We start from the raw sequence: 22,870 nt of genomic DNA on the forward strand, positions 1-22,870 counted from the left end.
GTCTGTTCTTCTCAGATACTTGAAATATGATCTTGACAAGTTCCGGAATTGTGAAGCTCTCGAACTTTCTTTAAATTTCTCAAGTGTTATAAATTTTTAATAACATTTTTGAGATGTTGCTCCTAGAGCGAAGAAACGTAGCCAAATTTAATTAATTTTTGACTGTTGTGTGTCCAATTATCGTGAATATCAGATCACCGGATATAAATCAGAGAAGTTTTCTTTTATGTTCAAATTAGAAATTCAGTAGCAGAACTTTGTTAATTCCGAAAAACTTGGCAACCTAGTGGAAGCTAGATCAGATGTTCCTCACAATACCTAAGCTAAGTTTTAATTGAGCTTCTCGTTAAAGCTCGCTTTAAACTGGCTCTGACAATTATTTTATTATGCTGCGCTTTAACTGGTAAAGTTTCCTGCAAATCATTGATTTCTTATGACAAGATTAGAAGTTTCGTGTAATATATTGTCGTCTTATGCAAAAGTGGAACAACACGCTCGTGGCTCTAATTACGAGTTAATGAGAAGAAAAGGAATTAGCCCTGTAGTTGGGAAGCTCCACACCTGCCTTCAGCAGCTGATTAAGATGCGTGCAATGAAACCACTTATACTCATCGTGTTGTTAATGTACAGTAGTTTATGTAAGCCCTGTAATGAGGTACATACCGCCCAGAAAACGACCATCTTGTTTCGATTTCTCTATTTGGTCACATTGACAGTTGTATGCGTTTATCGCTGTGAATGATGGACCTGTTGAATGGGTTTTTTACATTTCTTTCATGGTAGTAAACCTCCGAACGCCCACAACTAGGTGTTAATAACGGCCGTCAAAAATGATGAGACATTATCGATAGTAAAAACGTGGATGATATTTTGGCGTGATAACTCGCAGAGGTATACTCCAAACTTTAATTATGTTTCGCTGATAGTCGTAAAAAGATAACAACTCTCAGAAAATCTAATTTTAATTAACAGTAAAACTGCGGAAATCTTAACAAGTTGGTATTTTGTCGTCGGCGTGATAAATGAAAGCGGGATAAAAGGGAACGTTCCCGTGCTCCCGTTTCCAGGAGAAGAAATAAACATGAAATAAAAACGGAATTAAGAACAGACCGCATAAACAGAATTAATAAGTCGCTGTTTTATAAGACGGTTTTATCAAGAAAACGGCCACGGGAGTTTTTTGAGTTGATGGGCGATTAACTGGAACTGACCACACCAACGAGCTCGCGGTTGCCACCACTTCTTCTTTAATTTGAATACATAAAAGGTGGTATAAAATTTATGACTCTTGTAAAGAATCGACGAAATTCCCAGTGCCAGGTTCTATTCTATTTCTCTTGCAATTCCTGTAATTGAATTACAAATTGTAAGTAATCACCGTTAAGCAATCCGCAAATGAGGAATTAATTCATCATTATTGCTGTACATATCCTTTATCTTCCGCTACATTTGCAGCGGATGTTTCGCATAAACAAAGATTCTAAAGTCAAACTTTATTTAGACGTTGCATTATTTATTTTTTTTCCGTGATAAATCTCGGTATGAAATACTTGGAAACGTGGTCTTGTAATTTTCCAGTTGCAAGCTCTTTATTATACTACTCGTTTTGTGGAACGCCTGAATTTTCACACGAAGTCGTGTACTTGGTGAGAGAGGATAGTGCACACGAATTTTTCACGGAAATTAGATTGTATTGAGAAAAGTTCGGGGAAAATTCCAAGGCCGCTTTAACGAGTGAATAAAAATTAAATGATCAACGCTCAATAACGAACTTCCGGAACAATGACGGGGCGATAACGTATTCAAAAGTGTCCGGGTCAACCCGGAGAATTTGAATTCTTATTACGTAAGAAGTTTTACAATTCGATATCCGGAATGAGACGACTGAAGTGATAAACGAAATTTGAAGTGTATTGTTCCTTCTAAAACCCTCCTTAAGGTGATACGAAGCTTATCATTATCACTGTTTCAAACAACGAAAAATTGTTCCGAATTAATTACTGTTTACACTCCAATGTTCATAAATTGAAAACATGATGTCACTAGTCTCTAATCTTATCGGCGTTATCTTATCTTAAATATGTAGGTGAATTATGCCCGAAAAAAAAAGCGTTCCTCGAAATCAAATCCGGAAATCAAAGAGTTTTAAAAACGCAATGATGATAATCGCGTTTTATATCTTGGCGTGTGTCAGTGGTTATCGTGTAATCCTCGGTGAATTATAAACACATTCGCTGTTATAAATCCTGACCAAAGATAAGTGCGTCAAATCCGCTGATCTTGGTGGCCACATAATTAAACCATTATCTCTTTCTCACCTGTTGAATGTACACATGTAAAGTAAATAGCATTTGCACGAATCTGTTTGGTTTTTCTCGTAATACTATAAACGTGTAAATTCTCTTCTTTACACTGCGCGGAAATATTATTTCATTGTCGTGAGAGGAAAATTACGTTTGAAAAATTCGCGCCCGTTATAACCGTTGTAAACATACACGACAATGTATCAGTAATCAGTGAGGTTATTATCAGTTCTTTAATTTTAGTTGCGCTGTCAACGATTTATGAGCCGTTGTGCAAATTTAGTGGTAAAAAGTGGACGTGATAAAACGAACTGTCGCGTCGTCTCGAGGGTTGCTCGTAAGTCAGGCGAAATTGTTGACGATATCATTGTCGTTCTCTGTTTGCCAAGACTATGATGTTCCCAGCTTTCACAATAGAAACCTCTTCAAGACATAAATAATTCGACAAGAAGCGCTCGTCGTTGCGCTGCTTCCAGACATACGAAATTGATTACGTCTAAAATATGATTAATAACCGACCATCACGTTATCTTACTGAAAGACGAAACGTCGGCGCAATTTATTTTCTACAAATTCAAATTGTCGTCGTTTCTATTCAATTTTTAAACGCGTGGGAATTTTAATGACGACAGAAGCGATATTACGGATAAGGTGGTTTATTTATCGTGTGAAATCAGCTTTACCACTTTAATTTATAATGGGATTTGGTTTACTAAAATGGCGCTCATCGAGTCAAGGTTAATCAGTCAAGACAAATATGTGTGCGAGGTCAATAAATTTACATGAAAAAGGATGAACAGGAGCGTTTCTGACTCACAAATCAGTTTCTAGTTCGAAGGATTGCCTTCCCGATTATTGACCGAAAACTCCACTTCATGAGTTTATCGCAGAAATCTGTCGGGATCTTTAATTCTTGCCGAGAGATAATTAATTAATTAGCGTGTTCTTTGCTCCATTTTTCGCGAGGGTTTTCTTCGCTGGAAAAACACGGACTAGGTAATTAATTTAAGACATCGACTTGATGAAAATGAAACATTAATTTTGTTTTTGTTATGAAAAATGATAATTTGGAGCTGCTTCGCAGGCAATTAGTCCAGGTCGCGGTCGTGTGCACCGACAAAATGATTCAAAACGTTATCAAAATCATCTGGCTCGGGGTTTCATCTGCATAAAAGTAAACACTAAATTTTATGAGAATGAACAAATAAACGCGCTTTGGGGGGCATAAATTTAATTCGTTTTTACCGTGATACACGATATTAAAAAGTCGAGAATGAAAAGGTTTTTTTGTTGCAGTTGTATCGTGGGAACTATTGTTACACTTTATTGTGGCTTTTGTATTTTGCTTGTTTACACGTACGACTTTAAATTGGAGGCATTTTTTTCGGACCGCACCAAGGGCTAAATTGATTGCTACTTAGTAAACTTAGCACTAGAAAAGTCGTTAAGTCCGCCAATATCGCGATCAAAACCATCACCATCGTCGCTATAGATCCAATAAAACGCCCACCTTTGCCTGTTAAATTTAGCGGCGTGCTCTTTAAAAGTAGATAAAATGCGAACAAGACGTTTATTCCGATTGACCAACTTCAACATTTTTATAACTGTGTTTTCTAAACTTTTCAACGGTTTTTACCGAGTTGGCAGTTTTTCTATTTCTGCAGTTTCTAAAAATAAAAAAGTAATTTGTAATTGCCCACTCAGCACCCCAATGAAACCTTACGGAACATATAAATCCACCCCTATCGAGTTTTTAGATGGAACGTGCGCAACACATGTGGAAGAAAGGTGGTTGCAGTTCACTCAACCTTCACGTCTTTGAAATTACAAGTTTTGTTTTGAGTAATTTAGCAACTATCGGTGCTTTGAGCTTTTGGCTTTGTGGTTCCCATATTTAGACTTTCCGAGGCACGCAGATGGTTGTAATGAAAACATCACGTAATTTTTTCAAACCACTTTCTCGCGATAAATCTATCAGTTTTAAAAATACAGGAACTTTACATTCGGTCCAACCTTGTCACAGCTAGGTATTCGTGTTCGTGTTACATAATTGGAAATTTAATCACCCATTGATCGAAATGGTTTTGAGATTTTTTCTTGAAATCTTCTTCAGCGGAATGTAGCTACTCGTTATATCCAACCATTACAATAATTATCCATTTGAAACCGTGAGAGACGTCCGTGTACCTGCTAACGGTCTATTCAAATGGCTAGTGGTCGCTATTGACAAAGTGTAATCACTTTCTTTTGATGGAGTTTATTACAAGTGACGTACGTTGCCACCTTCAGAGATGTCGCTGAACCGTTACAGATTCTGCGGCTTCTATAAGAACAAAAAGGGGAGACTTCTTGTGGATTGAATCGTTAAGTGCGCCCTCGACAGACGGTCGTGCATGTGCCCAACAGATGTTCTAAGGTGAACACACCTGCTGCCAGACGTCTAGAGTTCGAAATTACTGAAACCCACACCAGACGTGGGTCATTGGTGGCAGTGGGGGTGGCGTTTGAGGCGTTTTGTCACTACGGTAGTGATAATTCTAACTAAAAGCGCACTTCAAAGGTGGCGATGACAGGTGGGGCTCTAAATGATCTGTTGTGGTCACGACTTATTGTTACCGCTTTGAAGTGCTTTTTACTCTTATGAAGCCAACCACGGAAATCTAATTTACTAGGTAAACTAATCCACAGCATCACCACCAATATGTTGCTAGTTAGTTGTGAACTAATTTTGGCCACAATCCAAACCAGCTTTTGGTAGTGAACTGTCTTTTAATTTAAGAGCGATTTTTCCATTCAGACACGTAATTGGTCATTAATAATTAACTGGCTGTGAGAGTCGCGGAAGCTCTATCGATTGTAAAAATAAGCAGGATATACAGAAATTAATATATTCATCCTTTTAATGACAGAGTGTGTTACATTTATGCATTTCCCATCGTCATATTTTATGTGTCTTTAATAAATCGATATTGATTAGATCCTCATCGATAAATCGTTCACTTATTCTGTCGCGAATCACGACTTTCGAAAATCAATACTCAAATCAGCACATGCAGGCTTTGATGTCCGGCTGGTCGTATTAACGCCGTTAATGCCGCAAAGCCTCCAGGCATCCTAGCTTAAGTGCATGAATTATGCCTCCACGTCCGGCTGTAATAGTTCCAGTTCCGCTTATCAGTACATTATTTTTACTCCTGCTGGGAGATAAGACCGAACAAAATTTACAAAAACTCTCTAAATGGTTTTCCGGGCTTTTGTCATTTTTAAAGAGATCTATTCATACGGCACCTGTGAGTAGGTGGCAAACTGGCAAAGATTCAAGAAACAGTGGAAAGTAAAATGGATCCTTTGTGTTGTGGTGCACGAGATTTCAACCAAACTGAGAACTGAGTTGTAGGTTTTTTGACGCAGAGGATGGGGTCGCGGGTAGGCCCTTGCGTCGCTCGCATCTCGAGCGTAATATGATACACTTTTATCAGTGGTGATTTGTTATTGACAGTAGTGGTGTTATCTGTTTTTGTAAGATGGTGTCCCCTGTCACGCATGTGAGGCCTGGCAGTAATTCGCTCGCATGGTGTATGTGCTACACCGCCAGCCCGCGCACACCTCCTTCCTCTCGTTAACGAGAATGTGACGTCGGATTGCTCGCGTCATGCCTCCGACTCTGACACACAAAGTTATTTGGCACCGAGTCTGTGAGAAACTGTTAAACCTGGTCTTTGCTCGGGATTAAAGCGTAATTGCGTCGAGAAAACCCTAAAATTCGCCATCGTCGATATGTGGTGAGGTGTCGGGAGGTACGCCCTCTGTGCGCTTTCGTGGCCTTTTGTTTGTGTGTGTTGCCTCTTGTGTTTTATTGCACTTGTTGAGTGTTTGTTTCCATTGCAGCGTGGAGAGAGACCGCCTGCGAGAGCGGGAGAGGCAGGCCCGGGCACAGATGACTTCGCAAGTGGACGACCAAGGGTCCTTTCTTTTTCGGGCACCCATCAGGGTAAGTCAAACGGAAAATTTTACAGAAGATACGCGGAATTTAGGATTCTAGTACAAGGTCGGGTATTATTGTAAAAGAAATTGTCGGCAAATGACTCGAGGGTTAAAGAAATGAATCATGCAACTCAATGGCCATTTCTTTGAAATCAACAGCAGCAGCATCGTGACTTTAAAATTTCAATCTTCCTTTCTTCCGGGCACAATGTTAGGAAATCATGACCTATTAAATTACGAATTTGGAATTTTAGAATTCCAGGAACGAGGCGTACGTCATTGATGAAACAATTTTATTGGTTTCTATTAAAATTCAATTCCTCTCAGTTACCAGGACGCCGTTGTTATAAAAGCCCGTGACAATAATTTGATCAATCGGTTTTATTATCACACATTTATATATTTAACATCACCTCAAATGATATAATCCGCCACCTGTTGCATTGAGAGAAAATATCAAATAATATTGAGTGGTGCTTGAAAGAATTTCCTTGCTCTTTCATTTTAGTTTTATCCTAAGAGAGAAAGTAATGAATTACTTACTCGTACTAATTAGTCTGAATATGAATGGGGACATTTTCGTAACAAAACAGCGAGGGGTGTTTCGACTCAAAATTCCCTTTGCTTTGCTTTTCCTGCAGGAATAAGTTAATTGACGGTGCACGCCTGTAATAAAATTTTTGAAACTGGTTTTGTCGACACATTCGGGTCGTCTTCACGGAAGAAAATTGTGTCTGAGTAAATATGTATAATGCATACTTATAAGGTAAAAAGATAATGCGCACATATATGGTTCTTACCAGATGTAGAATGGAGCACTTACATAAAGTCAAAAAGCAAATAATTGCTTACTTAATTTCTTATTCTTCAATATTCTTCTATAGAATTCTGAAGACATTTAATTGGTTCAAAATTACTTGTTTTCTGCCGCTCCCAATTTTAGATTTTGCTTGAAATTTTGCGTAAAATGAGTAACTTTGCTCTGCAAATAACCGAGAAATTGATCGAATTAGATTTCCATACATTTTTTATGAGAAAAATTGAATCTTCGCGTTCGGGATGATTCTTAGCAACAAATCCGCGAGAAAAATTATTGCTAACTTACTTAATTCCACATTTGTCAATATTTTCTATAGCAATTTTATTTTCTCCAGTTTGTATTTGAAGGCATTTAATTGAGTTCTAGAATCAAAACTAGTTGTCCTCTGTCCGCAATTTAAAAACGTCTCGCCTTTGTTTCCAGTGCTACCACCATCTCTGTCGGCTTCCTCGTTACACGAACAATATTTATTGTTTTACGCTTAATTTACGACCAATTAAATCAACCGTTAACACCTCCTTGTGCATTTTTTATGACAAGGGCCTCCCTCAAACATTTTCACTCAAGCCTATGGTTATGTAATAAGTTTCAATTACCATTATTATAATAGTCTGGTGTAGATCAACCCACACGCAAAATGGTGCATTCTTAGTCAAGGTTAGACACCTTCAATTCCACAATTTTGTGTTCCTTTTTTGCGACACCGGTTGTATTTATGGAAAAACTTCAGGATGTTTTTATCCGCGTCTTCCTTGCAAGATTTATCAGTTTATGTTGTTGGGCGCTTTATTGGTTTTCCCGTGTGTTTTTTGAGTCATGGTTTTGTCGGATAATGGAAAATTACGGCGATCTAAAGCAGATGAGAATGTTGAAAATGTTCAAAGTGCGACATGTTTTTTGGCTACATTTTGGTCGATAATCTTATCTATCAAGACAATGATTTTTGATCGACCGATTCTTATCTACACCCGTTTTGTGGACCCTTTTAATTGCATCGTTTTTCTTGATTCTTTCTTTCTTTCGGTTCCGATTAAGCATTCCGGGCAACGCGAATTCGTTGTAAAAACTTCCCCCTTGAATCATTCATTCGTTTCACTCGAGAAGAATCTTGCTGTAGTAAATTGTAATAAATCGAAGGATTACTCGAATAGAAATTAAATTTAGTAGTAGAAAAGGAACACGACGAATAATGTAAATGAAATTACACGAGTGGCACAATTTAATTTCATTTCCATTACCTTCATTTTTCGCGTAATAATTTGGTTCACGCGCGCTAATGACTCTTTCAATTAACGGAGAAAGTTGGGAATAAACTCCTCGTATTTGCTTGTGTGATTGAAAAACTGTAAACATATTTACCTTTGAATAGCTCTGGCTTATTATCAGAGGCTAAATTTGACTCGCATCAGGTTGCTGGAAGCTAATTCAGATAAGGTAAGGCGGGGAAATAGGACACCCATGGGTTCGATCGTACTATCTGTGTAAAAATGCAATTAGTGAATGCATCCGTAATGAATACCAATGTTTGGAGTCTCGCCTAGTTCATCAACCGCCGCCTTAATTGTTTTCGAAATGGTCACAAAATATTTTAATTATCGTGTAAATTCTTCCATGTTCAACACCACAACTCGTTTCTTTGCCAAGTTTTCTTTAATGAAACGCCTCTGGCGACTCACTTCTTACTCGGTTAATTTTATGTACGTATTCTCAATTTGTCATGAGATTCTTAATTTAAACGTAAACACTGTGCGTGCGCGGGGTAGCGTGTTCAACTCCAATAACGTTCACCCTTATAGCTTTTTTCACATCGAAGATCATCACTCTTTACGTTATGGATAAGTAATTACATTAGATTAAGCCTGGATGCGAAATGAGAGCAATTAAATTTAGTGCAATGCGCCGCAACCAGCTAACCCTCCGGTGTTTTATTACGTGGCGTTTAGGCATAACAGTACAACATGTAAACTTTTGTTAATGTAATAGCTTTGTTTAAAGTTTGGGGTCGTTTATGAAATGGGTGCGCGATATAATGAACACGTCGCCCCATGCGAAACGATTTTATCTAGTTTTTATAGACTTTATTCTTTGCGTGTCGGTGGTAATTGCTAAAGAGACAATTACGCAGTTGCGGGCAAAATGTAGGTGCTCTGGAAACGACACGCTTGCTATTTTTACCTTTTTTTCATTAATTAATCAAGTGTTTTTCTCTTTGGCATTCGAACATCGGCAACACCTCCATCTCTCGCGTTGGCGAAATATTGAATAAACCGATCAGTCCGCCCCCTATTAGTTATGTCATCGGAATTGAATTAATTTCTGACATGAGCCGGCCGAAGAAAGAAGAAACAGAATGTGGGGGCGCTTCGACCGCGTGCAAAACAACGTGCGAACTCCACTCTTCGTATCGATTCGAGTAACTGCAAGAGGTGGAGGCCATTGTTGTTTGTTTTCGTATCTTTTACCTCATTTAACTTCACACGAATATAGTTTATTTTGGTGTTATTGAGGTTAATGCGGTTTTACGTGGGCATGAAGTGCGACGATTAAGACAGTCGCGGATAAATCGACGATCGAATAACTTCTAATTCGGTCGAACGAAAACATCCTTTGTTTGATTGTGGCATCGTTAGTCGAAAGTAAACTTTGGGGCGCGCTTTGATAAAATTGCTGCGGTTGAAATACATGGCGAGTTGTCTCAATTTACCAACGACATAGAATTTGATTTGGGGCTAGGTTCTGATTTTTGTCGCTTTTATTGCTGGATTACCGCGATTACGGTAATGTGTATAGTGTGTGCAACATAAATTTGCTTCTCATGAATGTCTACCGCGATAAACCGGTTGTACATAACAGCTTTATGTCTACAACTGGTTTGGCAAGATTTCCGATCATTCCATAACGCAATGTCACTATATTTACCGAACCTATTGTTGCCACAACGCTCCCTACTTAGAAAGGAGTGAACCCACAACAAATCGTTTATGCCCTTTAGTGTTAACGATTTCAGTAAAAATCGTTCGATTTGAATCATTGTATAAACAACACACGTGTTGTGACTTACTCACGTGACGGGTCTTTGTTTACCAAAGGTAACTTATTAAAATTGATTTCGTAATGTATTGTTTACTCCATTGTTTATACAAACGCAACTATTTGCCTAGTGGATAGAAAAGTCACGTGTTACACTTATGAATGGATAAAATTCTGTCGCAGCTAAAATAATTCGTCTTTACCGAAACCTCTAGAAGATCTGTCGAAATTTCTCGAATTTTTGGCTGCTTTGAATGCAATAAAGACTGATCTATCGCTGCACGGGAATTCGGGTTTTTAACTTCAGAAAACAAGGGATGACTCACTGTTGGAATTCGTCATACACGTACCATTTGGAATTGCATTTTTTGCTAGAATAGTGGGTCATTTTCTTTACGCAACAGTAATCGGTGGGAGATGCGTTGGGCGCCGCCAACGTTTGAGCCAGTGATTTAATGATGGTTACTTTTAACCATTATGTAATCGTCCATCTTCTGAAACATTCAAGACTTACTTAAAAACACATCTACTCTGATTTAGTACCAGTTAAAACTTCAGGAGGTGCCAGGCTCTGATGACAAGATTTTCCAACTTTATTTAAATAAAATTACACTCTGAGTGCTAAATAGTTTCAAGTGACAAGAAAAGTTTGCCCTTTGGTCCCACGAGTGCAAAAACTAACTCGTGAAAGCTTAGAAGTGGTTTTTAACCCGCGATGGCAAACTGTCAAGAATTCGAAGGCCAGAAATCAATTTCCAAGATCTAAATATATCAGGAGCGTGGATTTAATTAATGTTATGAATAAACAATTTTCTCAGGTTAGCTCCAATTATGCCACCGGGCATGATATGGATCTGAAGGCTTAAGTGACAGTTTAGGCTTTATGCAGTCTCAGCTTGACCGAGTTTTTAGTCAAATGATAAAGAAAATCGATGAGAGGTGTCCGGGCCCTTGTTACGAAAACCATTTCCAGAATCGAAGTCATTGACCGTGTTTGATAACACGTTGTCATCGCCCCCTGGAGATATATCTTGTTTGTGTCAATGATAATGTAATGTGTTTCAAGCACAGGAAACAATCGACGTAATGTTTTACCCGAAATAATTTGATGACGATCATGGAAATTGACGTGAAATTTAAATCAAAATGCAAATTGTCAGATCCGTCGCCACACTTCAAGAAAGAAGCCTCTGTTTGAAAGTGTGAAGGTGTTTCTAGAATCATTTCGAATTCAAGACCCGCAACTAGTTCAATGTTCGCACGTGATAAATCTCATTTGGCTTAGAAAGAGTTATAAAAGCAGCTTTTTGCACCGGTGCAAGTAATATTTCCGGCTCGGCTCAAATCAACCTTGGATCCTTTGAGGAAGTGGCCGTCACTTCATATTAACATTAAATAAGAAAGAAGGGAGAAAAGGAGCAAACTGATTCGAAGGTTGCTCTCGCTGCTTCATAAAATATGCGGCTAAAGAGATAACTCCACTAAGCAGACGCTTCCAATTCCATCTTTCCACTAATGATCGTGGAGGAACTGCATGTATAACCACTTTATGCCCCCTCGAAACAATTCAACTTTCCACCTACAATCTCTTCTATCGCAAACCCAGAGCAAAACAGTAAACACATCGATAATTCATTATCCATAGCCGCAAAGTAAATTGTCGTCGCAGAGCGAAATTGCTAGCAACCTTCGCATTAGCTAACATTTTATTTGTTGCTTCGTAAATTGAAGGTCATTTATTTTTGTAATGTTGAGCGGTCGAGTATATAGACGGATATCTACGTGTTGAATCGTGCAATTAAATGTCGGAGGAGAACGGGGGAGGAGAGTGAGTAAGGGACATTTATAAATTCGGTCGTCTGGCAAAAGAGCGTCGCGGCGTACGATTATCGACGTCTGCGGAGGCAAAGCGCATACGTAATCGGTGTTGCGGTGTTCTTAGTTTGGATGCCTCCTGACGGCGTCACGGTAACCTCGGCAACAGCCGGACGAAAGCGGAACGAGAGGAGGGAATACACGGGGAAAAACATGATCACATTGAAGCCACTTGCCCATTTTTGTCCTTATGATCAATGAATAGTGAGGAAAGTTTTATTTTCGGTAATTAAAACTTCTTTTATTGCTTCGACGCTAACCGCCGCCCCTGACTGGTCACTTATTTGATACACACAAGTACCATCCAGAACCGTAGCGAAATGGAGAGAGATACTTCCACGTGATGTTTTTGTAATTTCATTAAAACTTTGTACAGCGTTAGCGAATTACAATCCCCCCGTTTATTTCCCAGGTGAATCGCGATCAATTTATCAAAGGACTCGCCGTGTTATTTTACAGATTTTTCAGGCGAGTAGTGTTCTTTTTTCCCAAAGCTTCGGTTTAGTTGCTTTTTTTCCTTTATTTCAATCGGTTTCATTTGCATAAAGCTCGTACAATGACGTCATTTGCTTATTGACACAAGTCGCATGGGAGATACACAATCGCGGCTTATGTTTATTTAAAGGCAAGTCTGCATGCGAACGATAATTTGATCGACGATTGTCGGTGAAAGGGAATCTTTATGTCAGATGAGTGGAGTTCGATTTCGAATTAGAGACAAGGCCGAATGATAAGGAAGGATTAGTGTAGAATAAACAAGTGCAGCGTTCTAACTTGTGTTTTTCATGCCACTGATAACAGAAATAACGTAATTATAATTACAAACGCGGAACATCAGATTTTCCGTACGTGACCTGTGACGTAAATTTAACTGCAGTGACGTACTTTTTCGTTTTAAATTCTAAATTTTTTGGTCAGCTACCCTCGAAAATCGAACTTTTTATCGAGATCGCCAGCGTATTGTTTAAAACGTCGATATGCCGTATAAATAACTCTTCAATAATGAATGAGCCAGTGACCCGTGAGGTGGTTATTCGTGGGACAATGAAGGGGTTATTGCGATGTTTTTAATACCAACCTCTGATTAGCTGTGAAAGTGACTGATCCCGGCTTTTCAATGTGCGGTCATTTCATGAAAATATTTGACAATCCTTGACTTTGCGGTGATACCGCACCAGCTTCTGTTAGTTTAATAACAGTGCAAATATTTGGAGTTGCGTAACCTGTCCTTCAAATGTGTTCCACTGACTCGCGAATTTCTTTTCCTAATCACAAAGAGAAGTGAGTTTAAATTTCATATCGCGAATGCAACTTGTTTAGCGCCAAAGAATTTCGAAGCAGAACTTTGTTTACACAGTCGATTAGAAACGGGAAACTATTTACAAAGTCTCAGTTATAGTTGCAATTTGGGGAAATTAGTGCCGACAGTTTTCAGAAAATGAACGAATGAATCAGACGTTGGAATTAGTCACTGGGCGTATTTATTTATATTCGAGAATCGAATTCCTCGGTGGCGAGTAAGGAAAATTCATTTTATTGAGCGACAAACACACAAACGAACGTTACATAAATTGCATACGGCAACGCATACAAAGTGGAAAATGTAACAATGGAACGAACGGAAGAACGTGATTCTGAGCACGTCCGGTACGAGACCCTCAGAGCGATCTTCCATTTCTAGAAAGGTGCGCTATCAGCTGCTATTAAAAACGAGCATGGGAAAGAGGTAACGAGATGATAACTCACGCAGCTAAACCAAAAATAATCGAAAATACCACCTTTGATGATGTCCTCTTTAGAAAGGTTGCGGTTTGATTTCCCACTTGCATCACAGCTTATCTTTGATGATGTGAGAGTTATACGATCCTCAAGCTGCTAATTGTTCGTTCTTGAGCAAACAAATAAATCGTCCAAGTTGTGTCTACACGACTTACTGACGTGCTAGAATCGTGACCGCACGTTGTTTCATCTCCTTATTGAATACGAAGCTTCCTGTTTGTCCTGGTACACAAAATATAAGCTTTCGGGGTAAATTATCTCCCACGTATAGAGTGGAATGTTTGCATTACTGAGAATTTAACGAACACCCTCGGACGATAAAAGGTCAAAGTCGACGCCAACGCTGCACCAAACAACCCTCGCCCCGGCTAATTACAATACGGAACTTTCAGTGTTGTTTTATCCACTTAGATTGCAAATTTATTAGAGCTTGTGCTACGAAATGTCCTACCGGATCTTGCTTGTTCAAGTGGAAAAAGTCCTAGACAAAAACTGCAGTATAAATTAAAAATCGTACGCTTCTATTTTTATGACACATCTGGTTTTTTAAAACGAAATTGCAGCTCATCTTTTTAATTAAAACTGTGTTAATAGCGTTTTTGTTGTGAAAATTCACGTCGATTCATCAATGCTCTTCCGTAATCACAATTTTTTGTCTTTTGCGAGCGACAGTTTGCTTGTAAAAAGCACAACAATAAAGATAACGTCATTTAAATGCTGATAAACTAAACAGCCTTGAAAAACTAAACCTGATATAGTATTAACAGAGAATACAATCCTTTTTCCGTGTAGCGTAAATTGCTCAATAAATCAAAGCGTTTAATGAAGATTTCATTTTTAAAACCACCTTAGCTACTTTCGAATGACATCAGTGGAGATCATCTGACAGATTAATGAAGGTCATGCTGCTTTTTTTAAAATCAATAAATTGAAGTTGGATTTTAACACGCTGCATTCATTTTGTTTATGCGGCTTGGGGTTTGAACCGATGCCAAAAGGATTTTTTCATAGAAGATAATTCAAATCGGACCGTGATATCTCAAACAAACAAACTTGAATCCGCCCTCGAAACAAACCTTCGAAACTTTAAATGCTTGGAGCTTTTGTTGCTTTATCCCGGCAATAATTTTCATTACTGCGGTTTACAAGTTGGTTAACTACCTCGTCCTTGTCGCATTTAGAAATAGCCTTTTGTAAATCTTAATCAACTCCATTTACATACGGCAAAATTAATTTCAGAAAACTTTCATAAACGGTTAAAGGGTCACGAAATGATAAAGTCATAGATTAATGTTTCTAATTTGTTGAGCTGTTGATTTGGTTTGTAAATAAGCAAACCTCTCGAGGAAACGATTTTATTTAAATTAATAAAATTCTGATCGGAAACAGGAAGTTTTGTTTTGAAATTTTCGTTTGTGGAAGTAGAGCGGATAGGCAATTTTTCACTCTTGTTGAAAACCTTCGTGATAACTATATCTTGCATCCTCCTCCTTCCACCGTTAATTTAAATCCCGTCTTCCGAGCTATTGAGCCGTGGCAGAAGACTAAATGCCTCACTCACGGGCTCTGTAATAGAAACTCCACGTTTTCTGCATTGAATGCTGATGAAGGTCGTTGTCTTCAGGTGCCATCGGACACAGATCCCCTCTCGCAACAGATCCAGAGCAAGCTCGGCGACTTCCAGAGGATAAAACCGTTCATTGACCAGAAGGATCTCATTGGCGTCGACTACGTGCCGCCAAGTCCTGGCGTCCCGAACGGGCCGTCATCTAGACATAATCCTTTTTTTATGTCTAGTACAACATCCTCTGGAACGTCGTCGAGACTACCACAGCCAGAATCTCGTCCGGAATTTAAGAAACCACATCACCATCAAATACATCATCCACCGTCAAGGGGCGGTTACGTCAAACCTGCAGATGGGAAACCACCTTACGAGGGCAGGGGCGGATATCCAGGTCAACCAGTCAAACATGGCAGCGGCATCACTAATCACAGGTTGGTTGAGTGTTTTACATTCATGGGGACGCGGGTTACAATTATTGTAGGATGACTGGTTTGTGGGGTTTTGCTTAGGGCGTCAATTCGCATTTTTAGACTTTTCGTGCATTAAGTCTAATTTGTCCTGATTCAGTGGCGGCTACTAGAAAAAAAACAGACTTTACAATGAGTGCCACAATTCTCATTAATTAATTTGAAGATAACTTCATTCGAATTAAAATCGTAGTTAAATAGTGTTAGCAACCATTTTAATAAAACGTTACAAAAAGCCAGCTCCCTCTAATTGGGAAACTTTTTAACACGTTATGAACGTCGCGTTTTTATTTGCATTTTTTCCACCCCATTTTTCGATGTTTTTGATCTCAGGAACAAAACGTATTACGCTTTCGTAATGCGATTTAGTAAAGTTTGACAAGCTTCAGATTTATCGATTATCCCTGTTTCTGGCTGTTCAAAGTTCTTCTACTGGAAATAGCTTCGAGCTTTTAACTTCATTACTCCATCGCCAGGATTTCTTAATGAAGAATTTTTGGCCAAGTACTGTTGACCTCATAACAATACTCGTGTCTGGGAGGACACTTTTTAACCTTGGAATATCACTTGTTTTGGGGATTTTTTTATTTCCTTTTGAACGTAATTGTTTTCATCGGTCGAATTTTATGTTTACCTTGAAATGTTGAGGTATGGGAGGCGCTGTTAATTGAACAATAAACTTATGTAATAGAGAAATGTGGCTTTTTTAACTAAAATGAAGGTAGCCTTCTTGTTTCGCCACTGATCCTGAAATCGTTTACAGGAATTTGAAGAAACGGGACGAATAAGTTTTAACAGTTTCCTATGTCAACTTCGATCAGGTTTATACAGTGTGTACTTTTCATTGTGGTGTTTTATGTTTTAAACATCAGTATATCAAAATTTCCTCTTCTGTTAGTTGACGTGTAAAATGTAACATCTATCATATCCGTTTATAAAATCTTATTTTATATATGTTTATGGACGATTTAAGTTGATAATATTTGCTTTGTGTTATGCCTCCAGTTCATACAGATAACGAGTTCCCACTTGAATCGTGCGTTCAAATGAAGTCCGACGTGAATGTAGTGTTCTTTGTTTCAACGTACATTTTTTCAGTTTCAATTTCATTACTTTTACACAAAGTGTGATCTCGATTTAATTCTAAATGTTTAAACAATACAAAGTATAAACTTGATTGGTCACTTCTTGTTTGAATGGGAACAATTTTCATGCACGACCAATGTAGCAGTGTCAGTTTTGAAAATGATATGACTACTTTCTCAAAACTCTAGTTTTCATTGTCATATTCGTTTCAAAGCGTTCAAGCTTCTCGTTGTCTTAGCATCGCCAATGTACGAGTTGTAATTGTTGTTTTTTTGTTAGGTCGAATGGAATTCTTCCTGCCAAGGGCCCACCTCAGTCTTCGCCAAATTCGGCTACGTTACTGCCGTCCAACAATTCCTCCAGTCGGATACATACCAGTGGAGCACGCAATCATCCCCGCAATACTTTTGAACAGGTAAGTAAATAAATGGTCAAAAGGAAGTCGTTTGACACGACTGTCCATCTTCTCGGCGTGAAATATTTTGCCAACTCTTGTCCGTAACTAATTCGACGTTTTCACGTCAACCGTATTCTTTTGGCATCTCTAACCGCCACTCGTCGACGGCCTAGAAGTGAAGATTTATCGGTTTATGAGGCCCGATCGGAGGATTTATTGCCTCGGTTGGCTGGACGGTCCCTCGAAATTGGTTGTTCACATTCAGTCAATTTGCCGTTCAATAAAATAAAATATCAGACCGGCGCATCAACTCCAAGAAAGTTACCGCAGATACATAAATTATTCACGCTTGTTTTATGATCTCTGATACAAGAATTTTTCGCCCTGAACATCGATCGGCGAAATCGAAATCTCGGGAAAAGATGGATGCAATAACGTCTTGTTTCGTTGCAGAATCAGGGACCTCCGGCTGGCCCGAGGGAACCTTTGCCTTCCGCGACACCCAACACCGAAAATATGGAGAATATTTTCAAGGTGAGTGTGACCTGATTTTGTTAATTGGCATCTGGAGAAGACGTGTTGTGTAATTGTTTTGCAACGAGAGGACATGATGGGAGGAGTGGGTGAAAGAGACGCGTAATCGATGGTGTTCATTAAGCAATAGTAGGTTCGGATTAACACGATTAAGGAGATAAGAGGAGTGGAAATAACGGGTTTTTAATTTAGAAAAATGAAATGCATAATGATGGAGAGTCGACCATGGCGCCAACAAGTTACACTTTAATGCAGATTTAGATGTTAAAAGCAAACAGTCAGTTTTTGATTCATTATAACGGGATTCAGCTGCATTTTTCGTTTCGTAATGAAAAGATTGGAAAAACCCGAACAATGAACGCCGAAATATTAAAAGAAGTTCTAGAAGTAGTGAAAGCTTTCACTTCGTTTTAAAAATTCCTGGAAGGAGCTACTTAAATTAATCACTTTTCTTTTATTTCTGTTCTAAGGACAACAAACAACGTCGTAGTTCATTATTGCCAATTATTTATTCATTTTCCAAGCATCGGTCAATCGATTTTTGATTTTGTCATTGAATCGTGCTCTGCACGATGAACTCTGTCTTTTGTTTAGTAATTCATTTTCACATGAAAAATGCCAGGCTAACGATGTTAGGAATAATATACTAGATAAAGTGGTAATTTCCCGGTGAAAATACACTTACAGCCCATCCGTCGATTTCATAGCGATTTAACAAACCCTATTACACGCTCCATGATTGGCGCCCAACGTTGCATATTACCAGCAGTATTTGCCGGAACAGAAACGAAATTATTTAAAACCGTTTGATCGGGCCGTGACAGGATCGCTCCATTCGCAAACAAATATCCCATCAAAGCCCGACGGATTCTCTGTAATTAACTGCAATAACACTCTGGTAGTACAAAATCGAATCTGTAAATTGTCGAAACTCAAGATTTATTACCTTTGATTCCATCCTCACGTGTCGATTTTTACAGGAAATGATCGTAAGAACTCCGGTCACTGCCATCGCCGCTACTCCCCGGAAAGAACCCGACCATAAGTTCACCTTTAGTCCAGGTTTCACCAAGGTGAGTACAAATAGAACTTGGTGATTCGATTAATTACAATCACGTGACGAGCGTACGATGACGTGTTGTCGTCGGAACAACGTTGTAATTGGACGGTATCGGAAATATATTGTTTTATGTATCGATCTGTTATTAATAAATTATGACGAAATATTTTTTCTATTGCAGCTGACGGAGCCGACTCTAGCGCCTCCTGCACCGAAGAGTAAGTAGTTTATTTGCATACTTTTTTCGAGGTAGATGCTAAGTAGTTGCGTCGAATTATTCCCGTCTACGATTAACCTTGATACTGTAGTAGCCATTAATTCTTGCCATAAATAAATAATGAGCTAGGACGTGTATCCAACACCGTGCCGCCATTTTACCCGAAATTATGCTGCGATAAACATGTTGCGGGAAAAAAAAGAAAGTGCGATGACATCCGTCATGTCTCGCTGCTAAAGTGCGTCATTACAGGTGAGAATTAATTGTATATGTGCGTCATGTGGCCAATAATCTGTCAACTGCACACCAAAAATTGCTATAAAATGCAAATGACAACCGAATCGTCCACAATTTTCATTTTTCATTATTGGAATTGGGCCTCGGTTTCATAATAAAAACTAATTGAAGAGTGTTTCAATACCTCCACACTCCGCATTGGCGGTTTGTTTACAATGGCGCTACGGAAAAAAGATGCTCTTTGCATTTTTAATGGTGATATCAGCACTACACCTGCATTTCTGTTCGCTTTGGTGGTACTAGTGGGAGTGTAGTTGGATGAACATTGCACCGTTGCAGAATTTATCCCAGGTCAAGGCTGTATACCGTGCACAGTTACTAGAAATGGCGGCCTAAAAGTGCTAATCCCAGAAAAAAGGTCTTTCAGTGTTATACTTTTTAATTACGATAGGACAGCCTTCATGTCGCCTTTGACACTGAACTGTCGAAAGTCGGAGCCCATTCAAACCAAAATCTGAATTGGTAAACATCGGACTCCAATGTACAAATTGATTTGCATACAATATATTTTCTGACACAGTAATATTTTATTGTGATCTTCCACTAAAAAAGGAGTTTCTGGGTTACTCGACTTAAATTACCACTGACGTGTTGTAATACAGTGAGACTTCGATGTGCTGATTCAATCTTGTTTTTAATCCGGTGACCATGGAAAACGTGGCGGTCTGCGAAGATTAAAGAGCGAATTGTGGGTATTATAAGTCCATTTTTTACTTCATGAAGTGGATAATACCCGACCTTGCAGCCTATCATATAAATTTATAATGAAATTCCATTAAACGATTGGCGCCTGTCCATTACCTGGTCACTTTTTTAAATTCTGTGCCCAACAAAAAGCAGTTTCCTGTAAGTTTATAGAGGAAGTCCACTTGTTGACACTATCAGATTATTACCCATACCCAAGTGGGCATAAATCTTGGGATATCTCAGCGGAAGCTCCGGTCATTTAACGACAACACAACGCAGTAGGTAACCTCGTTTTTAAATTTTCAAAAGCTCCCGCCCTCTTTAATTAATGAATTAATCACATTGCCCGCCGCCTCCGATGCCTACTGCCCTAATTCATAGCGCGTGCTGTGCGTAGTCGTCATAGCAACGCACGAGGGTAGTGTGGGGTAGTGTGCTCCGGTGGGGCAAAGAGGGTGCGCGACGCCGGTGCAACCGAATGCACACACGCTGTAAGAGTGCAGTTTGCGGACCGTTGACGAGTCGTGTGGACGTGCACGACGGTTCTTACGTAATGGTGGTCTTAGAAGCAGCGTTCGTAACATAGCGTGCGTGAGAGGCGTCGGAACGCCCGTGGTGCCGCCAAAAATCGTGTTATTCAGTTTTTTTTCTGTGTTTTTGTTTTTGTGCTGCGTTACGACGTGCCTTTGTGTGGCGCGTCGACCACATGGTTGCGCGTAGGCGCAACGCGCAGTGGTACTGCTGCTACGGTACCGTCCTGGTTTCTTTCTTTGTTTCCGACGGTGGTTCGCCTCTTCTTCCGCTGCCGCCGGTTGTTGACACAAAACATGTCGAAATGTTGCTGCTGCGACACGCCAACGCTGGTGCCACTGATAGGTGCTCGAACTAATTGTAACGTGGTACTACTGAAGATATACGAAAGTTCGGATGGTACTGTTTAGGTACTGAATTAGAATAAGGAAAAATTACGCAACCAAGGTTAACGTACGCTACACTCGACGACGATTACTTCTTTTGTTGGACGGGGTCGGCTTCAACGGTCAAATCGACCTGGGATTCAAGAGGAACTTCCCGCCCGATAGGGGATTATAATAGGTAGTATATGCATAAAAATGACCGTTTTAATTAAGGTATCAATGACAGTTATTGTATTTAGACGCGCGGATACAGGAAACTTGCTCTCCTCTTCTATCGTAAAAGTTATTTCTTCTGATAATTTGATTAACTGCACATAAACACGTTATAAAAATCAGCACATTGTTGTTATTATTAACGAGCTAGAAACAATACCTTCTCAAGTTCGATAAATCGCTCGTTTTTCCCACTCAAACCTCGTTTCGCCCGGAACAAGGAAAATACAGAGCCCAATGTAGACCTTTCCGGGAAAACCAATCCAGTTTTGAAATGACAATTGTTTTTTTTCTATTACTCAACTACTTTCAAGGTGACACGGTTTTATTTTCCAACAATGCGTAAGTGCAATATTGTCGTCACTACGTCGCAGATCGGGAAAGTGATCTCAATCACTTACTCATTAATTGCTAATTTAAGCGTTGTCACTTTTAACATTTAAGAAAGATTCCGTGGTCAAAAGAGCTCTAACGGCCGTTGACGGTGGCTACAGGTGGTGAGGAAATTGCTCTTCCGTCACGGTTCAACGAGCATTCTCAATCGTCCACACGACTGTTATTACAATAAATATTTTACTTTGATAAAATCAAGTTTTAAGAGCTTTTTTCGATTTCAAGGAAATTTGCCAGGTGGATTGAATTTTACATGAATCCGATGGCCCGTTCAGCCTTCTTAGGCAGTTTATCCGGTTTATTTAATTCCACCTCAAATAATTTTCGTAATCAGCCATGCATTAATAATGCGTTCTGTTATTACGCCATAGAACTATCCGCAATAAATTGCCAGTAAATTTGCGTCAGTGCGGTTCTTACTTCTTATTCCGAAAATATTACGCTTCCGTATCTGTAAATAGAAAAGTTCAGCCGGTGGTGTCATTTATCATTTAAATTTTTCGCGATTATTAATTCCGTGTCGCCACATCAATCAAAAAGTTGGAAAGAAAGAAGCGTCAGTTTTGTGGCTGATGAACTCAATTGTAAAGTTAAAAAAGTCGCAAAGGCGAAAACTAAAACATATGGTCCTGCGATTCTAGCAAAGTTTCGAATAAAAAACTCGCAGCGTTGACCTGTGGTAAGAAATACTCTTGAAAGTTGTAGGGTAAAGTACCTTTTTCTGACTGCAAATTGAAATTCGCGATGGAGGCGCACGTTTGATTGTCACGAAACGGTTATTCGAAATTCGAATTTAAGTCGCAAACTAGTTTTGGTTGGCGTTTATTTCCGGGCCATCGGTGGCAAACCCCAAGAGCCAGGTGTTGTCATTTCCGATGTCTCTGTTCAGCAGTTTAACTCGACTGTTCTCGGTGCCACATTTTTGTCCGTTTTCTTAGTGAGTAGTTAGCTAAAGTGATTAAAATCTTTCGTCGTGATTTGACGTCACAAAGCTGTTCTTTCGGCGCGCTTTTATCGATTCGTGCCGTATTGAATTTAAATCATCCCCTTTCACCGACGCGAATCTTTTCGTTGTTTCGACACGATTTCGGGCGTCTCGACGTTAATCTCTTTGTTCGCGCCACGTAATAACAGTCTATGTTTCCTATACACTCCATTAGACCACCTGACTGCAGGTGTTCGCGGCTTGCTAACAGGTGGCCAGCTACTGCTTACTATTATAATAACCATCATGTGACCGAATT

The 22,870-nt window shown here is 39.3% G+C and overlaps 1 protein-coding gene across 6 annotated transcripts in view; it reads left to right on the top strand.

Moving 5' to 3' along the window:
• Positions 1-22,870, top strand: part of lilli (AF4/FMR2 family member lilliputian) — an 83,816-nt gene that overhangs the window by 53,146 nt on the left and 7,800 nt on the right. For 4 of the 6 annotated variants that reach the window (XM_088042655.1, XM_088042654.1, XM_088042659.1 and 1 more), the window contains exons 2-7: positions 6,192-6,294; positions 15,416-15,789; positions 17,191-17,326; positions 17,762-17,842; positions 18,823-18,915; positions 19,084-19,120. In XM_088042655.1, coding sequence (XP_087898781.1) covers positions 6,192-6,294; positions 15,416-15,789; positions 17,191-17,326; positions 17,762-17,842; positions 18,823-18,915; positions 19,084-19,120 — 824 coding nt within the window. Of the gene's footprint in view, positions 1-5,869; positions 6,101-6,191; positions 6,295-15,415; positions 15,790-17,190; positions 17,327-17,761; positions 17,843-18,822; positions 18,916-19,083; positions 19,121-22,870 lie in introns of those variants that run through there. The other 2 variants (XM_088042660.1, XM_088042657.1) reach the window with 2 other exon arrangements.

This window comes from Gnatocerus cornutus, chromosome 8 (assembly GCF_029298725.1).
Source record: "Gnatocerus cornutus isolate USDA-ARS CGAHR chromosome 8, icGnaCorn1.1, whole genome shotgun sequence".
In the NCBI taxonomy this organism is placed as follows: domain Eukaryota; kingdom Metazoa; phylum Arthropoda; class Insecta; order Coleoptera; family Tenebrionidae; genus Gnatocerus; species Gnatocerus cornutus.